The sequence below is a fragment of the Ostrinia nubilalis genome, chromosome 22 (assembly GCF_963855985.1).
Source record: "Ostrinia nubilalis chromosome 22, ilOstNubi1.1, whole genome shotgun sequence".
Taxonomy (NCBI): domain Eukaryota; kingdom Metazoa; phylum Arthropoda; class Insecta; order Lepidoptera; family Crambidae; genus Ostrinia; species Ostrinia nubilalis.
This window is the reverse complement of record NC_087109.1, coordinates 9,648,693-9,674,752: the sequence shown is the minus strand read 5'-3', so window position 1 is coordinate 9,674,752 and position 26,060 is coordinate 9,648,693. Positions and strand designations below refer to the sequence as shown.

At 41.0% G+C, this 26,060-nt stretch overlaps 3 protein-coding genes across 6 annotated transcripts in view; 2 read left to right on the top strand and 1 right to left on the bottom strand.

Moving 5' to 3' along the window:
* LOC135082817 (coactosin-like protein) overlaps positions 1–2,829 on the top strand; it is a 34,793-nt gene extending 31,964 nt beyond the window's left edge. For all 4 annotated transcript variants that reach the window (XM_063977580.1, XM_063977581.1, XM_063977582.1 and 1 more), the window contains exon 5: positions 2,089–2,829. In XM_063977580.1, the coding sequence (XP_063833650.1) occupies positions 2,089–2,205 (117 nt within the window). In that variant the 3' untranslated portion in view covers positions 2,206–2,829. The remainder of the gene's footprint in view (positions 1–2,088) is intronic.
* LOC135082813 (origin recognition complex subunit 5) lies at positions 190–1,725 on the bottom strand. The gene has a single exon (XM_063977574.1). It carries the CDS (start codon positions 1,609–1,611, stop codon positions 220–222), a length of 1,392 nt encoding a protein of 463 aa, XP_063833644.1. The 5' UTR covers positions 1,612–1,725; the 3' UTR covers positions 190–219.
* Positions 2,830–4,926: 2,097 nt separating the features above from the next.
* LOC135083073 (probable aminopeptidase NPEPL1) overlaps positions 4,927–26,060 on the top strand; it is a 34,929-nt gene continuing 13,795 nt past the window's right edge. Inside the window, exons 1-11 of the mRNA XM_063977837.1 lie at positions 4,927–5,038; positions 6,080–6,243; positions 6,746–6,928; positions 7,113–7,250; positions 7,601–7,738; positions 8,073–8,210; positions 9,600–9,616; positions 11,686–11,828; positions 12,586–12,752; positions 13,304–13,531; positions 16,062–16,207. Of these exons, the coding sequence (XP_063833907.1) occupies positions 4,975–5,038; positions 6,080–6,243; positions 6,746–6,928; positions 7,113–7,250; positions 7,601–7,738; positions 8,073–8,210; positions 9,600–9,616; positions 11,686–11,828; positions 12,586–12,752; positions 13,304–13,531; positions 16,062–16,207 (1,526 nt within the window). The 5' untranslated portion in view covers positions 4,927–4,974. The remainder of the gene's footprint in view (positions 5,039–6,079; positions 6,244–6,745; positions 6,929–7,112; positions 7,251–7,600; positions 7,739–8,072; positions 8,211–9,599; positions 9,617–11,685; positions 11,829–12,585; positions 12,753–13,303; positions 13,532–16,061; positions 16,208–26,060) is intronic.

Below are 26,060 nucleotides of genomic sequence, written 5' to 3'. Positions count from 1 at the left end.
TTTGATTTAACTTAGAATGTGATTTGTTTTGCTTGAATGGTGTATTTTGGATGGTAATTTGAGAATGAATTAATGCTGTTGAAAAGTTGAAACATTGTTAAACAAATAAAATAAAATAAAAAGAAAGGGCTCGGAAAATAAACATAATGTAGCATGATAATACTTGTATTTAGGTAAAAAGTAAAATAAAAAAACCTTAAAATCTAGAAAATCTAAACATCACATGAAATCATACAGATATTTTCGAACATTAAAACCAACAGTTTGAGCCACAGCTGATATAAAATCATAACCCACTATGCATTTATATTTAGCTGCATCCAAATCAATTTCCTTGCTTCCAGCAATTAGTTTGAGTTCCACCAAAGTAGCAATCTGTGCCAACAGGTTACTTGTAAGACCAATCTTTTCCTCTAAAATAGCATAAAATATTGCCAGCAACCGGTCCAAAGTAAACACTTTAGGCCCAAGCTGGGTATTCAATTTCTCATTAATTTTTGCCTTCGCTTTTACTTGTTGCAATCTTTTTCGTTGCTTTCCATGGTATTTCATAAACAGTCTCTTGTCTTCTTTCGGAGGGTTGTAACTTGCCAAGTATGCAGCTATTAACAAATATTTAGCATAGTATGGCAGCTCAAAGCTCTGTGCAAATGTTTTCGTCGAAGTTAGTTCTTCCTTTAAAGTGTTTTCAAAGTTGTAGCTCTGAGATTCTATTGAGTCACTATTTTCTTTACCAGGCGATGGTTTATGTGACTTACTGGTACTTATCCGCAAATACAAGAGTTCTAAACTGGTCTTCAATATTGGGGATATGTGGCGCCACAGTTTTGATAAATCTTGTGCTTGGATTTCATTCCTTATGATCGGCTCACAGTATTTTACAAAGTTGACTCTAGCCATATGTTGCAACTCAATCAAGTCTCGACACGGTCTATAGAAAACGCTTAGAAATGCATTTAGAAAGTTTGCAAATAGTTCAGGCCTTTCTAGTTCAATTCTGATCTCATTGTCAACAGCAGCGTTGCTCAAAACATGCCTCACAAAAGACTTTTGGTGTAGAAATATAATTTTAAAGAGTTCTTCTTTGTTGTAATTGGGAAAGTACATTTTAAGAGGCTCGCGAACGCCCATTTTGAAATAGAAATTGTCGTACACTAAATGAGTTACAAATACAGTGCAGATGTTGAGGTTACAAAGTTCACGGAGGCGCAAAAGAGCCGATATCACACTTTCATCCATGTTTCTTAGCCGTTCAGCTCTGTCAAACACTAAAACAATAGGCTGGTACTGTACTAGGTTATGTCCAATACGATTCAGAGCGTTTGTAAAATCCATTATCGACTCGCATTTCGTTTCAATCTCGTCGTCTTCCAAAGAGTTAAGTATAGTTTCGTACATTATTTTGGCCGAGTAGCACTCGATACAATCAACAATAACATGTTTGTAGCCCAAATAACGCAGCACAGATGTAATACACAAACTCTTACCAGTGCCCATACTTCCGCTGATATACAATGAACAAGGGAGCGGCTCATCGTACTCGCCGAAGAAATGCAACAAATCGTTTAGTTGGTCCTCTCGACAAGGCACTCTACTGCTCAATTCTTCCATGTTTTGCTTCTAAAACACTCCCAATTTTCATTTATTTACGTGAACACCGTTGATTTTTGACGATCCGATTATTTTGACGTTTGGTTTCCCGCGCTGTAATGTCATCGATGTCACCACAGATGGACCACAGAGACCACAGATGTCACGTACAACGTGCGGTTTCATAACGTCGAACATGTATTTTATTCATTTAACTAACTATGCTTCGAGCATTTATTTCTAATCTATTGGTAGGAACCTTACTAAAAACTATTATTGGCCATGACTATATAGAGATTTATTTTGCGATTTCTTTAATAATTATTAATAAGTCAATTATAATAAAATTGACTATTAACTTCAAGTTAGATGAACAGTGAACATAAAGACATAGCGCTATCTACCAGTCGACCGTGGTGATCTCTCCCGAAATTTAATAAAGCTATTAAATTTTTGGTCATAACTTTATTGAAATAATTTAAATATTAATTGTTACAGAATTTTGCAGTCGAGTTGCAGTTGGAAAGCCAAGCTGAAATAGACATCGACCAATTCAAAGATGCCTTGAACAGAGCAGGTGGCGCAAACTACGGGACCGGAGTGAGGGACTTATGAATTGCTCAGTAAAATAAAACTGCCACTCTTGCCAGCATTTATTTTGTCCGTACCTATAAATTTTTTAATGAAAAAGATAATTAAAAAATGAATTTGATAACAGAAAAGTTTTCAAATCAGTGGCAAGAGTTTATTTTTTATTAAAAATTAAGCTAATCGGGCCCCAAATTACTTTTTATACGATAGTCATGTGCTTTCAGTTATTGTACGTAACTATGTCGTTGTAAATTAATAATTTAATTGAAAAAACTTTATTTTTTCGAGTTTAAAACTTATTTATTTTTGTTTACAAAGAAATAATAAATTGGCATTGTACCTCAATTATGTTTTCGGATTGTAATAAAAGTGCGAATAACTGTAATACAAGGCATTGTGCAATTATTATTTCGGTATAGTAATATAGTAAGGTTTTTGCCAAAAATATTAGCAAATGTTGCCATGTAGAAGGCGCTACTAAGTGCATTTATTTTTTGTCAACATGTATTTTATGACAATGTCAAAATTTTACAATGTATTGTATACAAAATTTGGATTTTATGGGCTTTATACATTGAATAGTGTTATTATTACCCAGCATTATTATTGGTAAACCAACTGAAATAAATACAAATAACCAAACAACAATGTTTTTTGTTTTATTTACTACTTGACACACACTTCACCACATCTATTTTATTTACAAAATTATGATTGAAACATAATTTATATTTTAAAATCAATTCTAAAAATTAATGTACCACCTCAGAACTAGAACTTCGTGTACCACGTCTTGTGTGAGTAGGCTGAAATGATAATGATTATTGTATTTAATTGATTATTGTGGATGTGGTCATGGATTATTTTAAAATCTAAATAGGAACCAAAAAATTTCATGAATTAATTAGAATAACGTGCACTTCATAGGCGCTTTGTTAAAACCAGCCTAGGCTAGGCAGCGCCCCGGTTTGTCCCTCCCCTAAATCCGTGCCTGAGTTATATTAAAATTTAAAACTCTTTTCTTATGACGTCTCCAATATCCATCCATAGTCCATAATCTTCAGCACCCAGCAGTGTTGCCAGAAGGTTACTTTTGTAACCTTTTAGGCACAGATATGGATTAGAGTACAGCAAGTTGCTCGTCAAAGCGTGCCATTCCGATATGTCCAAATGGACATACATGGTCGAGTGATGTTCACGTTGTTATTTGTAATCCGATTACAACAATCGGTTACGATGATTTTACGAGGACAGTAGTACGAACACGGTAGAAAGAAGAAATTATTAACGGATTGAGAATTGTAATTAACAGCACAAGTAACAAAGAATTAAATTAGAATAAAGTAGCAGTAGAAGAAGTATAAAGTAGCATTGTTTTTAGTACATGAAATAAAAAATATCGAAAATAATTATCAGAGAAATAATGATAAAATCACAAAATTTTAACACCAATCCTTCACTAACCAAATGTCAAATAAAAAGCTTGAGTTAGTCTTTATTTTATGAAACTAGGTCAGGTACCAGGATTTAAAAGTATGAAATTAAGTATAAATTACTAGTAGTACTATTTAACATAATGGAATAACGATCATTACTTTGATATACGCACAATAAACATATTATTTGCAAATTAATAATATAGAATTTATTTTAATCCACAGTTAGACTAGCTATAAATAAAAAAATATAAGTTTTATCGGAATTAATTAATTGTCGAATCGAGTCGCACGATATATTTCGATGACTTTGCGAATGCAGTACGATGATACGATTATTTTTACATTGCGGCAATCACTAAAATTCGCTAAAATGACACTAATGACGTTTAAAAAGTGGCACGCTCGTCTTCATACAAATTTTTTGACAAGCTGCATCTATCCATATCTGTGCTTTTAGGTTACTTTTGAACTGCATTGGTTACTTGGTTACTTTTAGGTTACACTAATGAAAAGGTTACTTTTAGGTGATTTTTCAGAAATTGTAGAATTAACTTTTACAGGTTATTCAGTAAAAAATATTAATAGTGACAATTTAAAAATTATGTCATAAACTGCATTTATCATGAATTTGATTTATTATTTGTTAAATAAATGAGTTTTAGCGAATGTGTTTCTATAATAAACGCAAATCCAGGAAACGTTTTTATACGACCAGTCACTTTTCGCACCCCCCCCCCCCCCCCCCGTATGAAGGTTACTTTTTTTTATATTTCTGGTAATTTCTGACAAGACCCGACTGGCAACACTGGCACCCAGTATAAGATATAAAAAAAATATTCTTCGTAGAACGGAACGGGTAGTTTCGTTTAGAAATTCTTCAAGAAAATTTGCCAAAATCAAATTCCTGGCCAAAATGACAAAAAATCTGGCAAAATATTAATTAAAAACAAGACGATAAGATGTAATTTCGTGTCCACTTATTAGAATTAGTAAATAATGTTATATTACTGTTTTTTCATATACATGAAATAATAATAATTTACTTTATCTGACACGTACTTTTTTTTCTGAACGAAAATTTCACTTGTGAATGATTTGGCAACTTGAAAGAAAGAAAGCTATTTTACTAACTTTCGATTTTTTTATTAATACAAAAGTAATTTATGCGATTTCCGTGTTACATTTATAAAATTTATTATATTTTTCATGCATAGCTGCAACAAGAACGATTGATTCGCCGATAAAACCCGACGGTAAGTGCTTTAAAAAATAGCGCTTATGCCCGTATCATTTTATGTATTTCCGAATTGTTTGTTTTGAAAACTGACATTTTCTCGTTATGTAAGTAATCACAATGTTATTACGAACGTTCGGGACGTGTATAACTGTGATTAAATATCACCCGGCAACTGGTACAGGTAAATGGCCGACTATTAATATTGTTGGTATTTTTAGGCGTATCGCAGGATTCTTGACGTATCGGGAAACTTGAATATACTACATTTTGATCAGCTTTTAATTGACATAACCTCAACCGTAAATTATCAGTAACTTTTTATGAACAAAAGATAAAATATTTTCAATCACTTCTAATTAAGAAATTGTCATGGGTATGTAAAATATAATTGGTTATTTTGTGATTTAAACCCATCATTGTGTTACTTGTACTTAAAGTTCTTGTCAAAGTTTATTACCCTTTGTCTTGTTATCACAAGGCATTTATCACTTTTACATTAGTTTTTATTACTTTTACATTTGTTTTATCACTGCTTTTAGTAATACCAGTTTCAGCAGTGTACAATGTAGGTTGAATAGTATTTTAATTTTATTCTAAAATTATCACTAACTGAAATTTGTAAAAGAAATAGGCCAACATTCTAAATGATACTTGAAACTCATTTAAACTCAATTAAAAGTGGTTGAACTCCAATATTAAATAGTGTAGATTCATATTTGCTAGTTATAAACTGAGAAATGGAAATTCAGTACATTATAAAATCACATTACAATAAACACTTAATTATTTCTGAATATATGAATGATTATGCAACATTTTACTCATAGAAGAACCTCTATCATGTCAGCATTCAAACAAAAAACACAGCTACAAAATCATTCAGACAGTTCAAACTAAACTCCCCTTTTGTACCAGGGGTTATGAAAAATGCATGATGGTTGTATTGTACAGTAGTTTTATTAAAAAGTAAACTATAAAGTATTTTATTTGCCAACAAAACGTTTACAGTCTGTTCTTGTAGCGGCTGCTATACTGAGCTGTGTTTGTGTCGTGGCAGCCATAAGTAACACAGGTTAACAATATTGCTAAAATATAATGTAGTGAGGACACACAGTACGTGCAATTAACACTTATTAAACTCTTAAAATAACTGGAATATTTTACTAAATTAAACAAAAAGTAACTGATCCTGTGTAATTAACTGACCAATTTTTTTCTCCAGTTCGCAGGATGTCCAACGCATCCGTGAACATTAAGTTTCGTTGGGGGCTCACGCCTTCCGACCCGGAGCAGCAGCCCGTCCTGATTGTGGGACAAGCAGCTCACCTCAACAGCTTGTCGTGGAACGATATCCGATGCAAGCTGGAGCCTAGAGTCTCGGAGGAGGTGGGTGGTGTATTTTGAAGATGGATATTTTGTAAAATAAGTAAAGTACTGGGAGATAAAAAAATGTATTATGCTACTGCATGAGACACACAGAGAGTTTGTTCCTTATTTACATTAACAGTTCAATTAATAGTTTAAAGTTATGTGGGTGATAACTTGTTCAATTTACATTTTACATAGCCAGGTTTCATTTTATCTCTAACCTAAATAAAGAGCGTTTGTTCAAAAGGGGCTATTTCCACTTTGGACATTTTTTTAAAATATCTTTAAGAATCTCAGTTCATCACCTTCATCATCATCATTGCCACCTTTTACAAACATTCTGGTTTAAAAGTCCTAAATGCAGGTTGTGTAGATTTTTTCGACTAGACATGCTGCACTACACTTTACCTGAGAGTTTGCCAAGTGTGGAAATAACAGCCCTTTTTGAACAGATGCTTCTCACATACTAAGAAAATTGCTACAATTTGATGCCATTTTCATCTCACCCTTGTCACTCCAGGCATGGAAGCGAGGCCTTTCCTGCGTGACGTCATCGCCAGGCGACGCATGCGAGCTCTGGCCTCGCGCCGCGTCACTAGCGACGTTGCCAGCTCGCCGCTCGCGCCATGCGGCTCCGTCGCGTTGCCACGCGCTAGCGAAGATTGTGAGAGGCACCCAGCGGTCGACCGATGAGTTTATTGTGGTGAGTCTTGTTCATTATCTAAGGAAGACACAAACGAGTTCTGTACTGCATCGTTGGCGACGTTGCCAGCTCGCCGCTCGCGCCATGCCGCGCCGTCGCGCTGCCACGCGCTAGCTAAGATCGTGAGAGGCACCCAGCGGTCGACTGATGAGTTTATTGTGGTAAGTCTTGTGGATTATCTAAGGGAGATGTTAGCGAGTTCTGTACTGCAACGTTGGCGACGTTGCCAGCTCGCCGCTCGCGCCATGCGGCTCCTTCTCCCTGCCACGCGCTAGCCAAGATCGTAAGAGGCACCCAGCGGTCGACAGATGAGTTTATTGTGGTGAGTGTCTTGTTGATTCTCTAAGGGAGGTGTTAGCGAGTTGTACTGCATCGTTGGCGACGTTGCCAGCTCGTCGCTCGCGCCATGCGGCTCCGTCGCACTGCCACGCGCTAGCCAAGATCGTGAAGGGCACCCAGCGGTCGACAGATGAGTTTATTGTGGTGAGTGTCTTGTTGATTCTCTGAGAGAGACACAAGCGAGTTCTGTACTGCAACGTTGGCGACGTTGCCAGCTCGCCGCTCGCGTCATGCGGCTCCTTCTCGCTGCCATGCGCTAGCCAAGATCGTGAGAGGCACCCAGCGGTCGACAGATGAGTTTATTGTGGTGAGTGTCTTGTGGATTCTCTTAAGGGAGATGTTAGCGAGTTCTGTACTGCAACGTTGGCGACGTTGCCAGCTCGCTGCTCGCGCCACGCTGCGCCGTCGCGCTGCCACGCGCTAGCTAAGATCGTGAGAGGCACCCAGCGGTCGACCGATGAGTTTATTGTGGTGAGTGTCTTGTGGATTCTCTAAGGGAAATGTTATGATGTCTGTACTGCAACGTTGGCGACGTTGCCAGCTCGCCGCTCGCGCCATGCGGCTCCGTCGCGTTGCCACGCGCTAGCGAAGATTGTGAGAGGCACCCAGCGGTCCACTGATGAGTTTATTGTGGTGAGTGTCTTGTTGATTCTCTATGGGAAATAGTTCTGTACTGCAACGTTGCCAGCTCGCCGCTCGCGCCATGCCGCGCCGTCTCGCTGCCACGCGCTAGCGAAGATTGTGAAAGCCACCCAGCGGTCGACAGATGAGTTTATTGTGGTGAGTGTCTTGTGGATTCTCTAAGGGAGATGTTAGCGAGTTCTGTACTGCAACGTTGGCGACGTTGCCAGCTCGCCGCTCGCGCCATGCGGCTCCTTCGCGCTGCCACGCGCTAGCCAAGATCGTGAGAGGCACCCAGCGGTCTACGGATGAGTTTATTGTGGTGAGTCTTGTTCATTATCTGAGGGAGACACAAGCGAGTTCTGTACTGCAACGTTGGCAACGTTGCCAGCTCGCCGCTTGCGCCATGCTGCGCCGTCTCGCTGCCACGCGCTAGCCAAGATCGTGAGGGGCACCCAGCGGTCTACTTATGAGTTTATTGTGGTGAGTCTTGTTCATTATCTGAGGGAGACACAAGCGAGTTCTGTACTGCAACGTTGGCGACGTTGCCAGCTCGCCGCTCGCGCCATGCGGCTCCGTCGCACTGCCACGCATTAGCCTAGATTGTGAGGGGCACCCAGCGGTCCACAGATGAGTTTATTGTGGTGAGTGTCTTGTTGATTCTCTAAGGGAGATGTGTTAGCGAGTTCTGTACTGCAACGTTGGCGATGTTGCCAGCTCGCCGCTCGCGTCATGCGACTCCTTCACGCTGCCACGCGCTAGCGAAGATCGTGAGAGGCACCCAGCGGTCGACAGATGGGTTTATTGTGGTGAGTGACTTGTTGATTCTCTGAGAGAGACACAAGCGAGTTCTGTACTGCAACGTTGGCGACGTTGCCTGCTCGCCGCTCGCGTCATGCGGCTCCTTCTCGCTGCCACGCACTAGCCAAGATCGTGAGGGGCACCCAGCGGTCCACTGATGAGTTTATTGTGGTGAGTGTCTTGTTGATTCTCTAAGGGAAATGTTAGCGAGTTCTGTACTGCAACGTTGGCGACGTTGCCAGCAGATACCATATTGTAAAAAAGTTCTTGAGTATACCTTCATCTTAGATCCACCATACACAGACAGCTTGAAGTAGCTGGTATCGACAGCTTCGAGCTGTGACTGCTTAGCAAACTACAGAATTATATGTACTATACACAGAACTGCTGATGGTGAAATTACAATTGACTGACTGCAAGAGCGGTCTGTGTATGTTTTTAAAAAAAATACTAGATGAATACATTATTTTATCGCCCTGCTGTGCTGATTAAAGCCGGTACGGCTGGTATGTAGCAGTCTTTACCCCAGGTCCTTTTGCCTATTGTTCACGACGAAATCGTCCGGCTTGCCCGGGCCCGTCTTAGGCTTGTTTTATAGTCACGCTGATCGTTGACGCTGATCACGCTGATAGATCAATATGTATTATGTACTTTTTATAGCGCCGACGATCTCTGTGATTATAACTAGCTAAAGTCCAGTCGGAATTTCCAATGATCCCATGCTAACCATCCTTATCGCTCGCGTGTATATTGCTGTCGCGCTCGCACACTCACTGCAGCCGTCCGTCGCACAGTCGCGACAGCAATATAATTACGTGCGAGTGATAAGGATGGGTAGCTTGGGGTCATTGGACGAAATTCTATCTGCTCGGCGACCGGACTTTAACCTAACTTATTGTCTTTATCGCAGCTGGTGTGTCGCAAGCGCGATGTATACGCGAGCGCGGCAGCGGTGGCGCGCTCGTTCCCATTATTCGGGGCACGCACCGCTGCGCCGCTCGCCGCCGCGCCCGCGCCGTCTGCTCCACGCACGCTCACGGTCGAGATACAGCTGGTCGATGCCACGCAGAGTGAGTTATAAACCTTAGTCTCTTCTCATTTAAAGGTGCCCCTTTAACCTACTAGGGGCCGTCGAAACAGACAGCTCGTGGACGCTACGCGGAGTGAGTACTCTCTTCCACGAATAAACCAAGGACTTCACCTTTCGAATGCTCACCTACTAGGGGCTCTGGATACTTAAGGATCAAGGAGGCTCTGTTCATTTTAACAAAGGTCTCTTTTGAGAGCAGACGGGAGCGAGAGAGAGAGAGAGAGAGAGAGAGAGAGAGTGGAAAAGAGACGCCTGCGTCATTTTCAATATTAGCAAGTCTAGGATGCGCGTTGTGATAAAGTCTTATCGATTGTTGTAGGCGACAAATGTGTAGGTTTCTCGATAAAATGACGCGAAAAACTTAATCGCGACGCGCTCTTAAGCCTATAAGTTCATCATAAGACTATCAATAACATCGTAGCACACTGTACTATGGGTGTGACGCAAGCGCGATGTCATTCAGGGCGTCTTTAACCTACTAGGGTACACTTAAGTATCAAGCGTGCTCTTTTCATCTTAAAATAAGTACACTACACTATGGGAGTGCCGCAAGCGCCAATTTTTAGTCATTTAGGGCGTCTTTAACCTACTAAGGGATACTTAACCATCAAGCGGGCTCTTTTCATCTTGATATAAGTACACTACACTACTGGTGTGCCTTGAGCGTGACGTATACGCGAGCTTGCAGCAGTGGCGCGCTCGTTCCCATTGTTCGGCGCGCGCACCGCTGCGCCGCTCGCCGCCGCGCCCGCGCCGTCTGTGCCACGCACGCTCACGGTCGAGATACAGCTGGTCGATGCCACGCAGAGTGAGTTATTATAAACCTTAGCCTCTTTTAAATAAGGTCTTCTATACTACGGCTTTTAGGCGGTAAAATGAAGCGCCACCGTCGATGCGCCCGCGCCGTCTGCTCCACGCACGCTCACGGTCGAGATACAGCTGGTCGATGCCACGCAGAGTGAGTTATTATATACCTTAGCCTCTTTTAAATAAGGTCTTCTATACTACGGCTTTTAGGCGGTAAAATGAAACGTCACCGTCGATGCGCCCGCGCCGTCTGCTCCGCGCACGCTCACGGTCGAGATACAGCTGGTCGATGCCACGCAGAGTGAGTTATTATAAACCTTAGCTTCTTTTAAATAAGGTCTTCTATACTATGGCTTTTAATCGATGCGCACGCGCCGCCTACGCTCGTGGATGCTACGCAGAGTGAGCTATAAACCCTTAAATATAAGTCTCTTCCACACATGAACCAAGCACTTCCACAATGAGTCGAGATACAGCTGGCAACGCAGAGCAAGTGTATTATCTTCATCAAGTCATTTAGGTTTCCACCAAAGCGGAGAAGAGCAAAGATGAGAGGTGTGTTGCGAAGCTGGCAGGTTACTTTGACCAAAGCAGACAGGAGTCAGCGTAATATGCTACTTATTAAGAGTTATTTAGGGCGTCTTAAACATACTAGGGGACACTTAAAAATCAAGCGGGCTCTTTTAATCTTGTAAAAGGTCTTTTTAAAAGCAGACGGGGGATCCCTCAATCGCGTAGCCCTGAGTATATTCTTAGAGAGCGCAGATGGAAAGAGACGCGTCATTTTCGATATCAGCCGGGCTAGTTAGCTAGCATATCTTAGGTCTATAGTCCCATCGTAAGACTATCAATAACATCGTAGCACACTACACTATGGATGGCCGTAAGCGCGATGTCATTCAAGGCGTCTTTAACCTACTAGGGTACACTTAAGCATCAAGCGGGCTCTTTTCACCTTGATATAACACTACACTATGGGTGTGCGGCAAGCGCCAATTTTTTGCCATTTAGGGCGTCTTTAACCTACTAAGGTACACTTATCAAGCAGGCTCTTTTAATCTTGATATAAGTACACTACACTACTGGTGTGCCGCAAGCGTGACGTATACGCGAGCGCGGCAGCAGTGGCGCGCTCGTTTCCATTGTTCGGCGCGCGCACCGCTGCGCCGCTCGCCGCCGCGCCCGCGCCGTCTGCTCCACGCACGCTCACGGTCGAGATACAGCTGGTCGATGCCACGCAGAGTAAGCTATTTGATCTATAGTCTGGTTTGCGTGCACGTAGAATTTTGTCCAATGACCCCAAGCTCGCGTGTAATTATGTTGCTGTCGCGCTTGCACACTCACTGCGGGCGCGCGTCGCACAGTCGCGACAGCAATATAATTACGCGCGAGCGATAAGGATGGGTAGCTTGGGGTCATTGGACAAAATTCTACGTGCTCACAGACCGAGCTTAGATGGTTTATAAGGTATTTTTATGCATAACAAGACAGGTATTTGACCACAATCGCACCTGGTGTTATGTGGGATGCAGTCTAGGATGGTACATAATATCTGACCTGTAAATACCTATTCACTCTCGCTTTGAAAAGGCCCGGATTATAGTCTCCGGAAGTTTTCCCCTTCCTCTTCATTTAACATCCTCATCTAGATAAAGAAGATTCACAACAACAACAAGATTCAAACTGACCAATTTACTTCAAAGCAAATTGCTTAGTTTGAATCTTGTTGTTCTTTTTTTTCAATGTTACAACCTTAACCGGCTCTGTGGTCTAGTGGTAAGACCACCTGCTTCAGACGCAGAGGTCCCGGGTTCGATTCCCAGTGGGGGCAGATTTTTCTGTTCGGTTCGGTTGGTGGTAGGGAGCCAGTTCTTCCGTGGTTGAGGATTCCGGGTGAAGCTCGTTTCCAGCTTCGGCCTGATCGTCACTTACCATCAGGTGAGATACAGACCAAGAGCTTCCTCGTTGTGAATAAAAAAAACCTCGTTTCTCTCCCCAGACAGCGACTCAGACGACGAAGACATCTCATCGTCCATCCCGGCGTCGGACACCACGTTATCCAGCGAGGAACTGAGCACCATCCAGGATTTGGCAGACGCAACCAGGCTGGCTGCCCGCATTACTGACACGCCTGCTAATATCATGAATGTGGACAAGTTCATAGAGGTAAGACCATAGTCGCATTAGAAATTCACACACACAAAGTAATCAAAATATGTGCTCATTATCCACTGCGGTATCAGTACTCAACGTTCGAATAATCTTTAGTACTACGCAAGCAATGTAAACTGTTTACATTATGACGTCGCTGCTGTCATTATTGCTTTTACGAGCAATGTGTTCTGTTTTTGGGCATATTGCTGCAACACCGGCCCCGCCCCCTTGTCACATCTCCATTTAGTTTCTGTGATCTGTGGTCTCACTGTGGTCTGTGGTGAGTGTTTAAAGCCTGGTCCGTGAGCACGTAGAATCCCGTCGCTCGCACGTAATTATGTTGCTGTCGCGCTCGCACACTCACTGCGGGCGCGCGTCGCACAGTCGCGACAGCAATATAATTACGCGCGAGCGATAAGGATGGGTAGCTTGGGGTCATTGGACGGGATTCTACGTGCTCACGGACCAGGCTTTACATTATTTTAAGTTATTTTAGGAAATTAGCGATGTGACATTTTTTTTTTGTATCTAATACTATTACTGACTAAACCCCATCATTTCAGGAAGCCATAGCCGTAGCCAAAGAGCTAGACATCCCAGAACCGACCATAATCCGCGGCGAGGAGTTAAAAGAACGCGGCATGGGCGGGATCTACGGTGTGGGCGCCGCCGCCGTCTGCCCGCCCGCCCTAGTCGTGTTGTCATACACCGCGCCCGCCGCCCAGGAGACCGTGGCTTGGGTCGGGAAGGGCATCGTGTATGACACCGGCGGCCTGAGCATCAAGGCGAGAGTGAGTACGCTACACGCTCCACCACGCTACACTACGCTACACCGCGCTACACTACACTGGTACGACACCGGCGGCCTGAGCATTAAAGCGAGTGAGTACACGCTACACCGCGCTACAATACGCTACACCACGCTACACTACGCTACACTGCGCTACAACACGCTACACTGCGCTACACCACGCTACACCGCGCTACACTACGCCGCGCCCGCCGCCCAGGAGACCGTGGCCTGGGTCGGGAAGGGCATCGTGTATGATACCGGCGGCCTGAGCATCAAGGCGAGAGTGAGTACGCTATACGCTACACCGCGCTACACCACGCTACACTGCGCTACAACACGCTACACTGCGCTACACTACGCTACACCGCGCTACACTGCGCTACACCGCGCTACACTGCTCTACACCACGCTACACTACGCTAAACTGCGCTACACCACGCTACAACACGCTACACAGCGCTAGACCACGCTACACCGCGCTAGACCTAGACCTACACCTAGCTAGACCAGGAGACCGTGGCCTGGGTCGGGAAGGGCATCGTGTATGATACCGGCGGCCTGAGCATCAAGGCGAGAGTGAGTACGCTACACGCTATACCGCGCTACACCGCGCTACACTGCTCTACACCGCGCTATACTGCGCTACACCGCGCTACATTGCGCTACACTGAGCTAAACCACGCTACAACACGCTACACTGCGCTACACAGCGCTAGACCACGCTACACCGCGCTAGACCTAGACCTACACCTAGCTAGACCAGGAGACCGTGGCCTGGGTCGGGAAGGGCATCGTGTATGACACCGGCGGCCTGAGCATCAAGGCGAGAGTGAGTACACACTACACTGCGCTACACCGCGCTACACTACACTACACCGCGCTACACCACGCTACACTGCGCTACACCACGCTAAACTGCGCTACACCACGCTACAACACGCTACACAGCGCTAGACCACGCTACACCGCGCTAGACATAGACCTACACCTAGCTAGACCAGGAGACCGTGGCTTGGGTCGGGAAGGGCATCGTGTATTATACCGGCGGCCTGAGCATCAAGGCGAGAGTGAGTACGCTACACGCTACACCGCGCTACACTACGCTACACCGCGCTACACTACGCTACAAGACGCTACACTGCGCTACACCGCGCTACACCATGCTACACTATACTGATACGACACCGGCGACCTGAGCATTAAAGCGAGAGTGAGTACGCTACACGCTACACGCTACACCGCTCTATACAGCGCTAGACCGCGCTACACTACGCTACACCACGCTACACCGCGCTACACCACGCTACAGTACACTACGCCGCGCCCGCCGCCCAGGAGACCGTGGCTTGGGTCGGGAAGGGCATCGTGTATGACACCGGCGGCCTGAGCATCAAGGCGAGAGTGAGTACACGCTACACCGCGCTACATTACGCTACACCGCGCTAAAATACGCTACACTGCGCTACACCGCGCTATACTGCGCTACACTGTGCTACACTACGCTACACTGCGCTACACCACGCTACACCGCGATACACTACGCTACACCACGCTACACCGCGCTACACTACACTACGCCGCGCCCGCCGCCCAGGAGACCGTGGCCTGGGTCGGGAAGGGCATCGTGTATGACACCGGCGGCCTGAGCATCAAGGCGAGAGTGAGTACGCTCAAATCAAATCAAATCAAATCAAAAATATTTATTCAGTTTAGACCACAAGTGGCACTTATGAACGTCAATAAACTACACGCTACACCGCGCTACATTGCGCTACACCACGCTACACTGCGCTACACCGCGCTAGACCTAGACCTACACCTAGCTAGACCAGGAGACCGTGGCCTGGGTCGGGAAGGGCATCGTGTATGATACTGGCGGCCTGAGCATCAAGGCGAGAGTGAGTACGCTACACGCTACACCGCGCTACACCACGCTTCATCACGCTACACCACGCTACACCGCGCTGCACCACGCTACACCGCGCTACGCTACGTTACACCGCGCTACACCGCGCTACACCTCGCTACACCGCGCTACACTACACTACGCCGCGCCCGCCGCCCAGGAGACCGTGGCCTGGGTCGGGAAGGGCATCGTGTATGATACCGGCGGCCTGAGCATCAAGGCGAGAGTGAGTACGCTACACGCTACACCGCGCTACACCATGCTACACCGCGCTACACTGTGCTGCACAATGAAAATCGTTTTCCTATTCCTATACGCATCCCAGCGAAACTCGGCACTTGCGCGGTTGCCCGCGCTTTTTCAAAGTATAATTTTAACTTTGTGCATTTTCGTGATTTTACGTAAGAACAATCGAGACTCCCTCCCACCCTCTTGTAAGAAAAAATAAGACAGTCGAACCCTCTCTCCCTAAATGGTCTTACGTAATAAATGCACCTAAGAAATGATTAAAAATCTTGTCCTCCACATTTATAGAGTCCTCTACAATTCTTTAACTATATTACAGAGTCTGTAATAGTGTTAAATAAAGTTTTAAATAAATTAATAAGGCTTTTATTCACAGACATCCATGGTGGGCATGAAAGGCGATTGCGGCGGCGCGGCGGGTGTGCTCGGGGCTTTCGCCGTGGCTGTCAAAGCCAAGCCCACGGTCAATCTTCACGCCGTACTGTGCTTGGCAGAGAACGCTGTGGGACCTAAGGCCACCAGGTGAGAGGATATGGTTTGTCATGTGTACTTCGTAATATGAACACTGCAAAATGCGCACCTTGCTATATGCCCTTATGAGCATGTCAAGATAAATGCTGACCGGGAGCCTATTGGCGCAATGGCCCACTATTTTCTATGATAGTTTTGTGCTTACTGTAATTAATAAAGTCAATCCTATATTAACCGGCAGACAGTGGTGACTGAGTTTGTTGCGGCGCTTCTTCTCAGCACTTGCCAAATGTTGGTCTCGAAGCGCTGGTAGAGTAAAAAGATTATGAGACATGTAGAGGCTCCTTAAGGCTTGGTATTTCTTCTAAAGTAGGTATTTCGCGCTGTCAAAATCTGCGCGCGCAATTCTTCGCCGAAAACAGCGCGTCAAAGAGCTCCCGCCACAATTTCCAGCTACACAGTATAGAAATACGCAGTTGGTTAGGTTAGGTTGACTTCCTTCCCTTCAAGCGTCACACTCACAATACATTCTAATAGAAATCATATCCAAGTGATACAAATTAAATCACCTTTCAGACTTTTTGGGAATATATTCTAGAATCGAATAAATATAAAATATAACTGCAGAAGTAAACACGGTTCAAAGTGGCCGTGGCGTCGCCCGACCTTCTGGAAGTTCTGCGCCGGCTTAAAGAATTTCAAGATTACGTCACCCGACCTATCGGTAGGCCCTTGGGAGCTTGAGCGATTGGATTTTTTTTTTGGACTCTTAGTAGCGATAATTTAGAGCTTGGATAATAAATTTAATTATAGTTGTTGCAATTCACGAAGCTTTGCACATGCAAACCACATGGTTAATAACATTAATCAGTATAGGTACGCATCAATTTTGTTCAGTCTCTTTGTTTATTAATAAATAAAAATATCATACTAAAATTGCAGAAACATATTTGTTTGTATTGGTCTGGGTGTTTTCTTTCTATAATATGTATGACGTATGTACGGGGTTCTGTACCTATCGAAAATTGCTAAGAGCATCACACGCGGTTACCTGCGTACCTCTGTGCACTCATGGGAGTTTAAGCAGAGGTCCCTAGAGTTTGACTTTGAGCTTTGTTTATAGTCATTACGAAGCAGACTGATGGGAAACTGCACTGTCTTGAATTCGAAAGGGTAATTTGACGGTGTTTGGGGAATTCTAGGAATAAATACAGAGTCTCCTCATTGAGATTGAGACATTTCAATTTGAGATTTCACTTGACATTGAACACAATCTGAAATGGAGTTTTCAAACACTTGTAAAAATAAAAAGTAATTAAATCAAAGGCACTAAGTAGTATTGATATCAACTTCGAAGAAAATGACTGCCAAAATTACTTTCTACCCGTTCCACACGTCTTTCATGAATTATATTAAGGTATTGTTAAACTAAATTTCAAGTAGATTGAACCAAGGAATCACTTTGTCCCATACAAACTTTGCCCCCTTTTTTCACCCCCTTCATTTCATGACCCCATTTCGGAAAATCTTTTCTTATGAGATGCCTACGTCATTCTTTGAACACACCTTCCAACTTTCAGGTCTCTACGATATCCGTCAGTCATTTAGGACAAAGCATTTTTATTAGTTGTTCAAAACTCTATCGTTCCAGGTATGTCATTGACAGGAGGGCGCTACTATCTTAATGGGTTATTCATTAGTCCACTTGACATTTCAGAATCGTTTGACTTTAGATACCTAAGCGATTTGATATTCGGAGTCTTTTAATGAAATCAAGCTCTGAAATAACTTGAGGTGTTGTACCCGATCAAGCTTTTCATTGCAGGACAGTTAAATAGTTTTATTATTAGTTTCTTCTCTAAGTCTTGATTTGTCAGAGTAGGTAAAGGCTCCATGAGAGCAAAATTTAGCTTTATAATAGTTTTTAATTTTTTTCTTGAAATATTTTACGCCTTGTAATCTCTTGTAATCTCTCGTTAATATAGGTTCACACAAATAAAGAATGTTTGACTTCGACTTTAATAATTATGCTCTTACATAATTATAAATAAACTAGCTTTCCGCCCGCCGCTTCGCCCGCGTGGAATTTTTTGGTTTTTATATAACCTATTACACTCAGATATAATTGTGGCTTTCTATTGGTGAAAGATTTTTTAAAATCAGTGCAGTAGATCCCGAGATTACCCCTTACAATTTAACAAATATACAAACACACAAACTTTACCTCTTTATAATATTAGATTATAGATAGGTAATTTGAAACCCTATTTTGTTTTATTCTTTTTTTTATTTTAAATATTTCACGATCCAAACTAATATTTACTGTAAGTAAATGCTATTAAATAGTAAATATTAGTTTGGATTGTGAAATATCCTACTAATATTATAAAGGCGAAAGTTTGGATGTCTGGATGTCATGATGTCTGGATGTTTGTTACTCTTTCACGCAAAAACTACTAAACGGATTTTGTTGAAACTTTACAGTATTATTGTTTATAACCCAGATTAACATTATGACGATATGTGGCAAATAAATTTCAATAAATAAATAAGACGTGTCTAAAAGCGCCATCTATCGTCATTGGTTAAAATCTACAGCACTGGACAAACTACGGTATGACGTTCGTAAATATTCATTCGGGGGAAACCGTGAAACGCCATCTATCAACATGGGTAAAATGAGGTAAAACATCATATCTAACGGGGGTAAAACGAGGTCCACGCGAACGAAGTCGCGGGCGGCCGCTAGTTTATAATAGGTAGCTTTCCCTCCGCAACCTTATTGGTATTCCATGTATGTGTCTTTTAACTGAGTTCTGTTAAACATTTCATGTAAAATTTGTCCAATTATAATTCTATTTACATCTGCATCTGTAAGCAAGGATTCATGTTCTCCAGCCCAGATGCCGAGTAAACAGAATCGTCTTTCAGTGACGTGCAGCTGCCCCTATATTTGACCCACTGACCTAATTTTTTATTATGTATTTGTGTCAGTGTGCTCTTCTAAAGAGTGAAGACGATTGTATGTAGGTAAGTTATTATTAAAATGTAATTTTAACTCATTGGTTTTGTCTCATATTTGAGGAATGTATCATGAGTAGAGTCTTAGTTTAAAAGGATGCCAACGATTTAAATTTCAATAGGTAGACAAAATTCAGAATTCCTAATTATCAAAAATTTTAGCTTTCTCCAGTAACACTGGTATTATTATACTGTGACTCATCAAAGTCATCATTGTCAAAAATATTGACAAATCGAGAACTGTCACGGCCAAAAAACTGGCACGCGTCCGTCCTCCGTAAGCGCCACCGCGCGACTGATTGAGATTGTCCAAGCCGTCATGGGCGATTTTTTCCACATTTTTTAACATAGTAACTAAATAATACGCAATATAAAAATTTCATCCGTTAAAAGCCCTCAAGTTATTTCTGAACTTTAGTTTAGTAAAAGATTCAGAATCTCAAATCGCTTATTTTAAAAATAAAACCATAATTAGAAAACGAATAGAGGTATCTTTGGGAATTTATTCTATCGAGTCAACTTCATCAAATCGTGTTTCCATCCGTTAATAGCCCTAGAAAATATCCTCAACTATGCCCAAAAAAAATCTTAGCCTTTTATTTTACTGTTTAGTACCTCAAAAATGGAAAATGAAAACCTCATTTTCGCCATTTTCTCTGTTACCCGGCCTTAAGAGCAAAATGACTATTTGTAAGAACTATTTATTAGTCTAAACAAATAAAGAAATTTTGACTTTGACCTATTCTATAATGAAAAGGCTGAAGAATTTGTTTCTATAATATGGGATAATGCTTCAAACCCAGAGACCTTTTTTAAAAAGTTACTAGCCACGTTTGACAAGACATAGTCCAGTCATTTAAGCTTAAATTAGGTAAGAATCTCGGAATTCGAGATTCCCAGCTGTAAGTCTGTAAATACGTGTATATTGACACCCTAAAAGTTGTCTCAAAACCTACATATGGTAGGGTGTAAGCAACTATTAAATTTTAAGGTCAAAGGTCACAAAAATCGGTTTTTTGCGCTTTTTTTGGAAATATCTCATTTCCTATGGGTTTTTTGCTATTTGTATTTATTATCAACTAGCTGACCCGGCGAACTTTGTTCCGCCTTAATGGCAATAAATAAGCAGACTTTTTTTTTATTTCGAACGGGATAAAAAGTATCCAATGTCCTTCTCCTGGCTCTAAACTACCTCCCTGACAATTTTCAGCTAAATCGGTTCAGCCGTTCTTGAGTTATAAGTGGAGTAACTAACACGACTTTCTTTTATATACAGTGTGAGTCACGTTAAAGTGTACATATGAAAATAGATGAAACTAGACCTATTTTTATCGACAAAAAAGTGGTCAAAAATTTTTTGAGATTTTTTTTTAATTTTTTATAGAATTTTTTTTCTTCCAATTACTTATTGTAAAGAAAACGTAATAACTTTTAAACTAAGCGGTATATCCTGATAAAATAAAAACAGTAATAATGCTAAATAACAGGCGATACTAAAAAAATACATACAATACACAAAAAATGCCAACAAGTAATAAAAAATGATACTTTTTGAAAAAAATCTGCTTAAAAATTCGTGTTTTTTTGGTTATTTGATAAATTTCTCCAAAAAATGCCCCTATAACAGGTGGTTTTTATTATTGTGTATTATTCTCTATCGTATTACCTTTGTAAAACCAAAAATTGCATGTCTCTATCCCTATCACAACATTTGCTATGATCGTTTGAACTAAGCCTCTCCGGGTGCGCCATTCAACGCTTCGTTAACAACGAAACTGAAAATGGCTCTAGATTTGTAATTTTGATAAAGACAAGTTAGATTTCAAGTAAAAACAAAAGATTTCGAAGTAAAATAAGCATTTTAGTTAAAATTAAAATTGTCCCTACCTGTAGAGGAGAATAATGTTGTGGTAGGCCTTTGTTCAAACTATCATAGCAAATGTTGTGATAGGGATAGACACATGCAATTTTTGGTTTTACAAAGGTAATACGATAGAGAATAATACACAACAATAAAAACCACCTGTTATAAGGGCATTTTTTGGAGAAATTTATCAAATAACCAAAAAAAAACACGAATTTTTAAGCAGATTTTTTTCAAAAAGTATCATTTTTTATTACTTGTTGGCATTTTTTGTGTATTGTATGTATTTTTTTAGTATCGCCTGTTATTTAGCATTATTACTGTTTTTATTTTATCAGGATATTCTGCTTAGTTTAAAAGTTATTACGTTTTCTTTACAATAAGTAATTGGAAGAAAAAAAATTCTATAAAAAATTAAAAAAAAATCTCAAAAAATTTTTGACTACTTTTTTGTCGATAAAAATAGGTCTAGTTTCATCTATTTTCATATGTACACTTTGACGTGACTCACACTGTATATAGATATTGTAGAATACTAAATTCTCTACAAATTTTGTTCAAAAAATTTTTTATACGGTGAACCGTTTTCGAGATAGAGGGCGGAGAGCGCGCGGTCACTGCATCACTTCAGGTCTACTTAAGTGGTTTAGGTTTTTCATGCAAAAGGATTTTCCTGCTAATTCCCGTGGGAATTTCGGTAATTACTTGTTGTAAATAAGCTTTAAGTTTACTAAGGTACCTACATGCCAAATTTCAAGCGTCTAACTTCCGTTAAGCGTTTAGATTTTTCATACAAAAGGATTTTCCCGCTAATTCCTGTTCCCGTGGCAATTCCTAAGTAAACTATAACCTGCCCAGGTGTATGAAGAATAATTGTACCAAGTTTCGTTAAAATCCGTCGAGTAGTTTTTGTTTCTATAAGGAACATACAGACGGACAGACAGACACAAAAAGGACATTGTCAGAAACCGCCTAAAAAACCGCCCAAAAACATTAACCCATCATAATTATTTTCTATTTTTTTTAATACATTAAGCACCCTTTCATTCTAATGGACACTTAAGCATTGAAAAATTAAATAAATAAGTCTTTTAACGTTTATTCTATAATACTATTACAACTTCCGGACGTTTTGGTGCGTGGCATGGTCTAAAACCTATCAAGTTCCATAATTTTTGCCGATAAAATCTGTACGAGGCATTACCGTACTTTATTGCTGGGAGTCCATGTATAGTGATGTTCCTGCGGCCATCATAGACAATAAAATATCGATTTTGAAAATAAAATAAATCGATTAAACTGCTTTGAAGACTAGATTTGCGTTAAAAGCTAAAAAGATATTGACAGTTTGACACTATTACAAGAAGATATCTAAAGTGTCCAACTGGTCGAAGGTCGTAAATAAAATAAAAATAATTAGGACCATAAACTGATATTCATGGTATCATAACTGTAAAAGTGTCAGAATCCGATGTTGAATCCAATGCCAGTTGAAGTGTGAGAAACATATATATATTTTTTTTTATGTGACAGGAGGCAAATGAGCAGACGGATCACCTGATATCAACCTAGTATAGTTGCCAGTCTCTCATAATCTATGCCAATGAGGGTTTTCGCGATTGAAAAATCCGCCAGATGGCAATACGTAGACGTGAGGTCCAAATGCTGCATGATTGGTTATTTTTGACATGACATTGACAGATATCCACCAATCATGCAGCATTTGGACCTCGCGTCTACGTATTGCCATCTCGCGGATTTTTCAATCGCGAAAACCCTCATTCATAGCACATGTATAATAATAGACCAAATGAACTTTTATAGATTGTGAAAGAGAAGATAAAGATTTTATTATTTTATTAAAATCTTGCCACGAGGTAGTTTTTCAGTAGAAACCAGGATTGGATAATCGCTACAGGCAAGTATCAGAACATTTTATAAATATTTTTAATCGATTATATCCATGTGAATCGTTTTAATAAATTGTCATTTTACTTTTTCAATTAAAACTTTTTCAATCCCTAGTCTTGTCAAACTGTCATAATGTCAACAAATTATAAATGTCACGTCAGTTGACTCAATTTCAGTCTTCTGTGCGTTTATTGTATTTTTATTTCAATGAAATAGTGCTAAAGGGTTAGTACTAAAACTGAAAGCCTTTTTTCAGAAAGAAAACCAATGTGGTGCCCTTATTATTCATGCTGTTTGAAAGTTACAAGTCAGTGATACAGAGTTGCCGACATTATAACTCCGTAGTGATACCATACCAAAGAAGAAGTTTTCCTAAACACTTGTGTTGTTTTTATATGTGATCGAATAAAAAGGATTAATTCTACTGCTCAAATGGAATAACTTATCCCAAGAGACCGAATATAAAAAAAAACCTCTCCATAGAAATTATCACCATCACGAGGATGTGAATTTTTTTGAGAATTTGATATTGGTCCTGTAAGAAAAGTAGTTGTATTTCAGTAGTAGAATCAACCCTTCTTGTTTCATCAGCAAGAGTAACTATAAAAACGCCCTGTAGGTAGGTATTATTAAGCTGAAGAGTTTGTTTAGTGTCAAAGACTGTCACACAGTGTAACTTAAATTGGCATATTATGATAATGAACATAAAAACTTAAATAAATATTTATGTTAATATTTTTTCTATTTATTTATTTTCCCAAAGCTTCACAGTGACAGCTGAAACAGCAATACTGTTAACAAAACAGTAAAACTAAACTTGGAACAAACTGTTACAAATATGAGGGGTTTAATATTTTACAAATTAAAATAAAACCGCATGTTGCTTTACTTTCTCGTATAGGTAATAAATGTAATTAATGGCTAGATTATTAATGTTACTTTGTTACCCTCAATAGTGAGGAAATCTTATAAAATGGTAACCCTGATTTTTATTGTCATTCAAGTGCTCTTTCTTCGCATAGGCTTCTGTGATTTGGCCAAGGGCCACACACATTGCGATAACATTATGCGACATTGATTTGACAGCAGCGGAGTGAAGTCTTGCGACTATGCAAAATGATACCCTGTAATCGTAGCGCATACAGACATAGACGGGGCGGGGCACATAGCTCGTAGAGCTGATGGCCGCTGGGGCAGGAAAGTTCTTGAGTGGCGACCACGAGCCGAAAGACGTAGCGTGGGCAGGCCTCCCACTAGGTGGACCGACGATCTGGTGAAGGTCGCGGGAGGTGCCTGTATGCGAGCGGTGCAGGATCGGTCTTCGTGGAAATCCTTGGGGGAGGCCTTTGTCCAGCAGTGGACGTCTTTTCGGCTGAAACGAACGAACGAACGATACGTATTATAGCCTGACCAGGAACATAAAAACCCTGGCATAGAGGCGCGTCAATCGCATTTGATAGTGCAACACTGAGTACAGTCGTACCTGTGTTAAATTAATAGGCTAACTTTATGTATCAGGATTCAGGATTACGGGCTAATTTGATATTTTCATAAATTAACCAAAAAATATTATTATAGGTAACCTGGTTTAAATAAATTAAATGAAACCATCAATCGAGCTAGTAGGATTTATTTTATTATTCATCAATAATCAAATTCAGAACTTGAATATTCAACTGCAATGTTTGGTCATGAACGCTTCAACCTCGGTACTTCTTTCCCAATTCCATAAAATTCAACACTTAGAAAGTGACAGAAAATTTTAAAATAGGTAGTTGAAACAAACCACAGCTAATTTTCATAGTGGACTGTACTATACGATAAACATGACAGTCAATTTGACAACCTTTGTCGGAAACATTATTCAATGAAAATATTGTCCGAACCCTTAGTATTTCTCTTCGACAAATACTTTAACACATTGTGAACCACTTTTCTTTCACGACTATAAAAAGATTTTAGCAATTTAATTCACAAAATCAATTGCGCACATTTAAAATAAAGTTTGTTTACACTTTGACAGCAATAGACTGACATGCAAGGTGACATGTCAATGAAGTTTTCAGTTACTGTTGCCATTAAAAGAAATTAGTACCATTAGTTTTCCGCAACATGGCGAGGGTTTTTATGTTCCTGGTCAGGCTATACCACTATTTACCAGACATTACTATTTATTGCATACTCGCCGGATTACACGTAGGAGCACGCGCGTAACAGCTTCGGCCTTGCATTATTATAAGATCTTGTTCCGCCCTTTTACGAACTTCCTCCGTGAGGATATCCCCGCCGAATTCTATGATGAACCTATCAAAAGTCATATTCTGCAATGTCAACCCACCACAAGGTGGACCGACGACCTGATAAAGGTAGCGGGAAGGCGCTGGATGCAGGCCGCTACCAACCGTGCGATGTGGAAGTCATTGGGGGAGGCCTATGTTCAGTAGTGGACGTCCTGTGGCTGAAATGATGATGATGATGAAGAAATGAATGAAAATGACAAATCTTCGAACGTGTATAATACCGTGCCAAAGTAATCATATAATTTTGGCACCTTAATAACTATTGCCGTTTTTGTTGTAAAGATCATGCAGCGCTACTTGCGGATATTATTGGAAAGAAAACTATGTGGGCTCTAGATCTGAAGCCGCTTTAACGAACACGAAGTGCTCATACAATGCGGCGTATTTTCTTCCAGTCTTTAGTCAGGACTTTAGTCGAATTAAAACCCCGGTTGAACGTGATATAGCCGCACTAGAATACGATGCTTTTTTGCATAATCGCAAGACTTCGTTCCGGTGTCGACCGAATGTTATCATGATGTATGTGGCCCAGGGGTTACCGTAGCCGCTAAGGTTTGAAACTTCTTGCTTAAAATATTGTAGTCTTTGGCATAGACTACGATGGTAGTCATGGAGATAGGAGTTTGTTATCTCGTGTCAGATGTAAATGGTGAAAAGAAAACTCATGATTCGTGGTATTTTTATGTAATATGTAGGTATTTTATAAAAGTGGAACCCCGAGTGATCTCCAAAACCCATTCTATTATTATATACGATTCGGCTTCGATATCTATAATACAATAGGAGTTTATTTCATGTGTCAGATGAC

Bases quoted from the DNA above. Each gene is read 5' to 3' on its own strand.
- LOC135082813 (XM_063977574.1), bottom strand. From the start codon at position 1,611: ATGGAAGAATTGAGCAGTAGAGTGCCTTGTCGAGAGGACCAACTAAAC.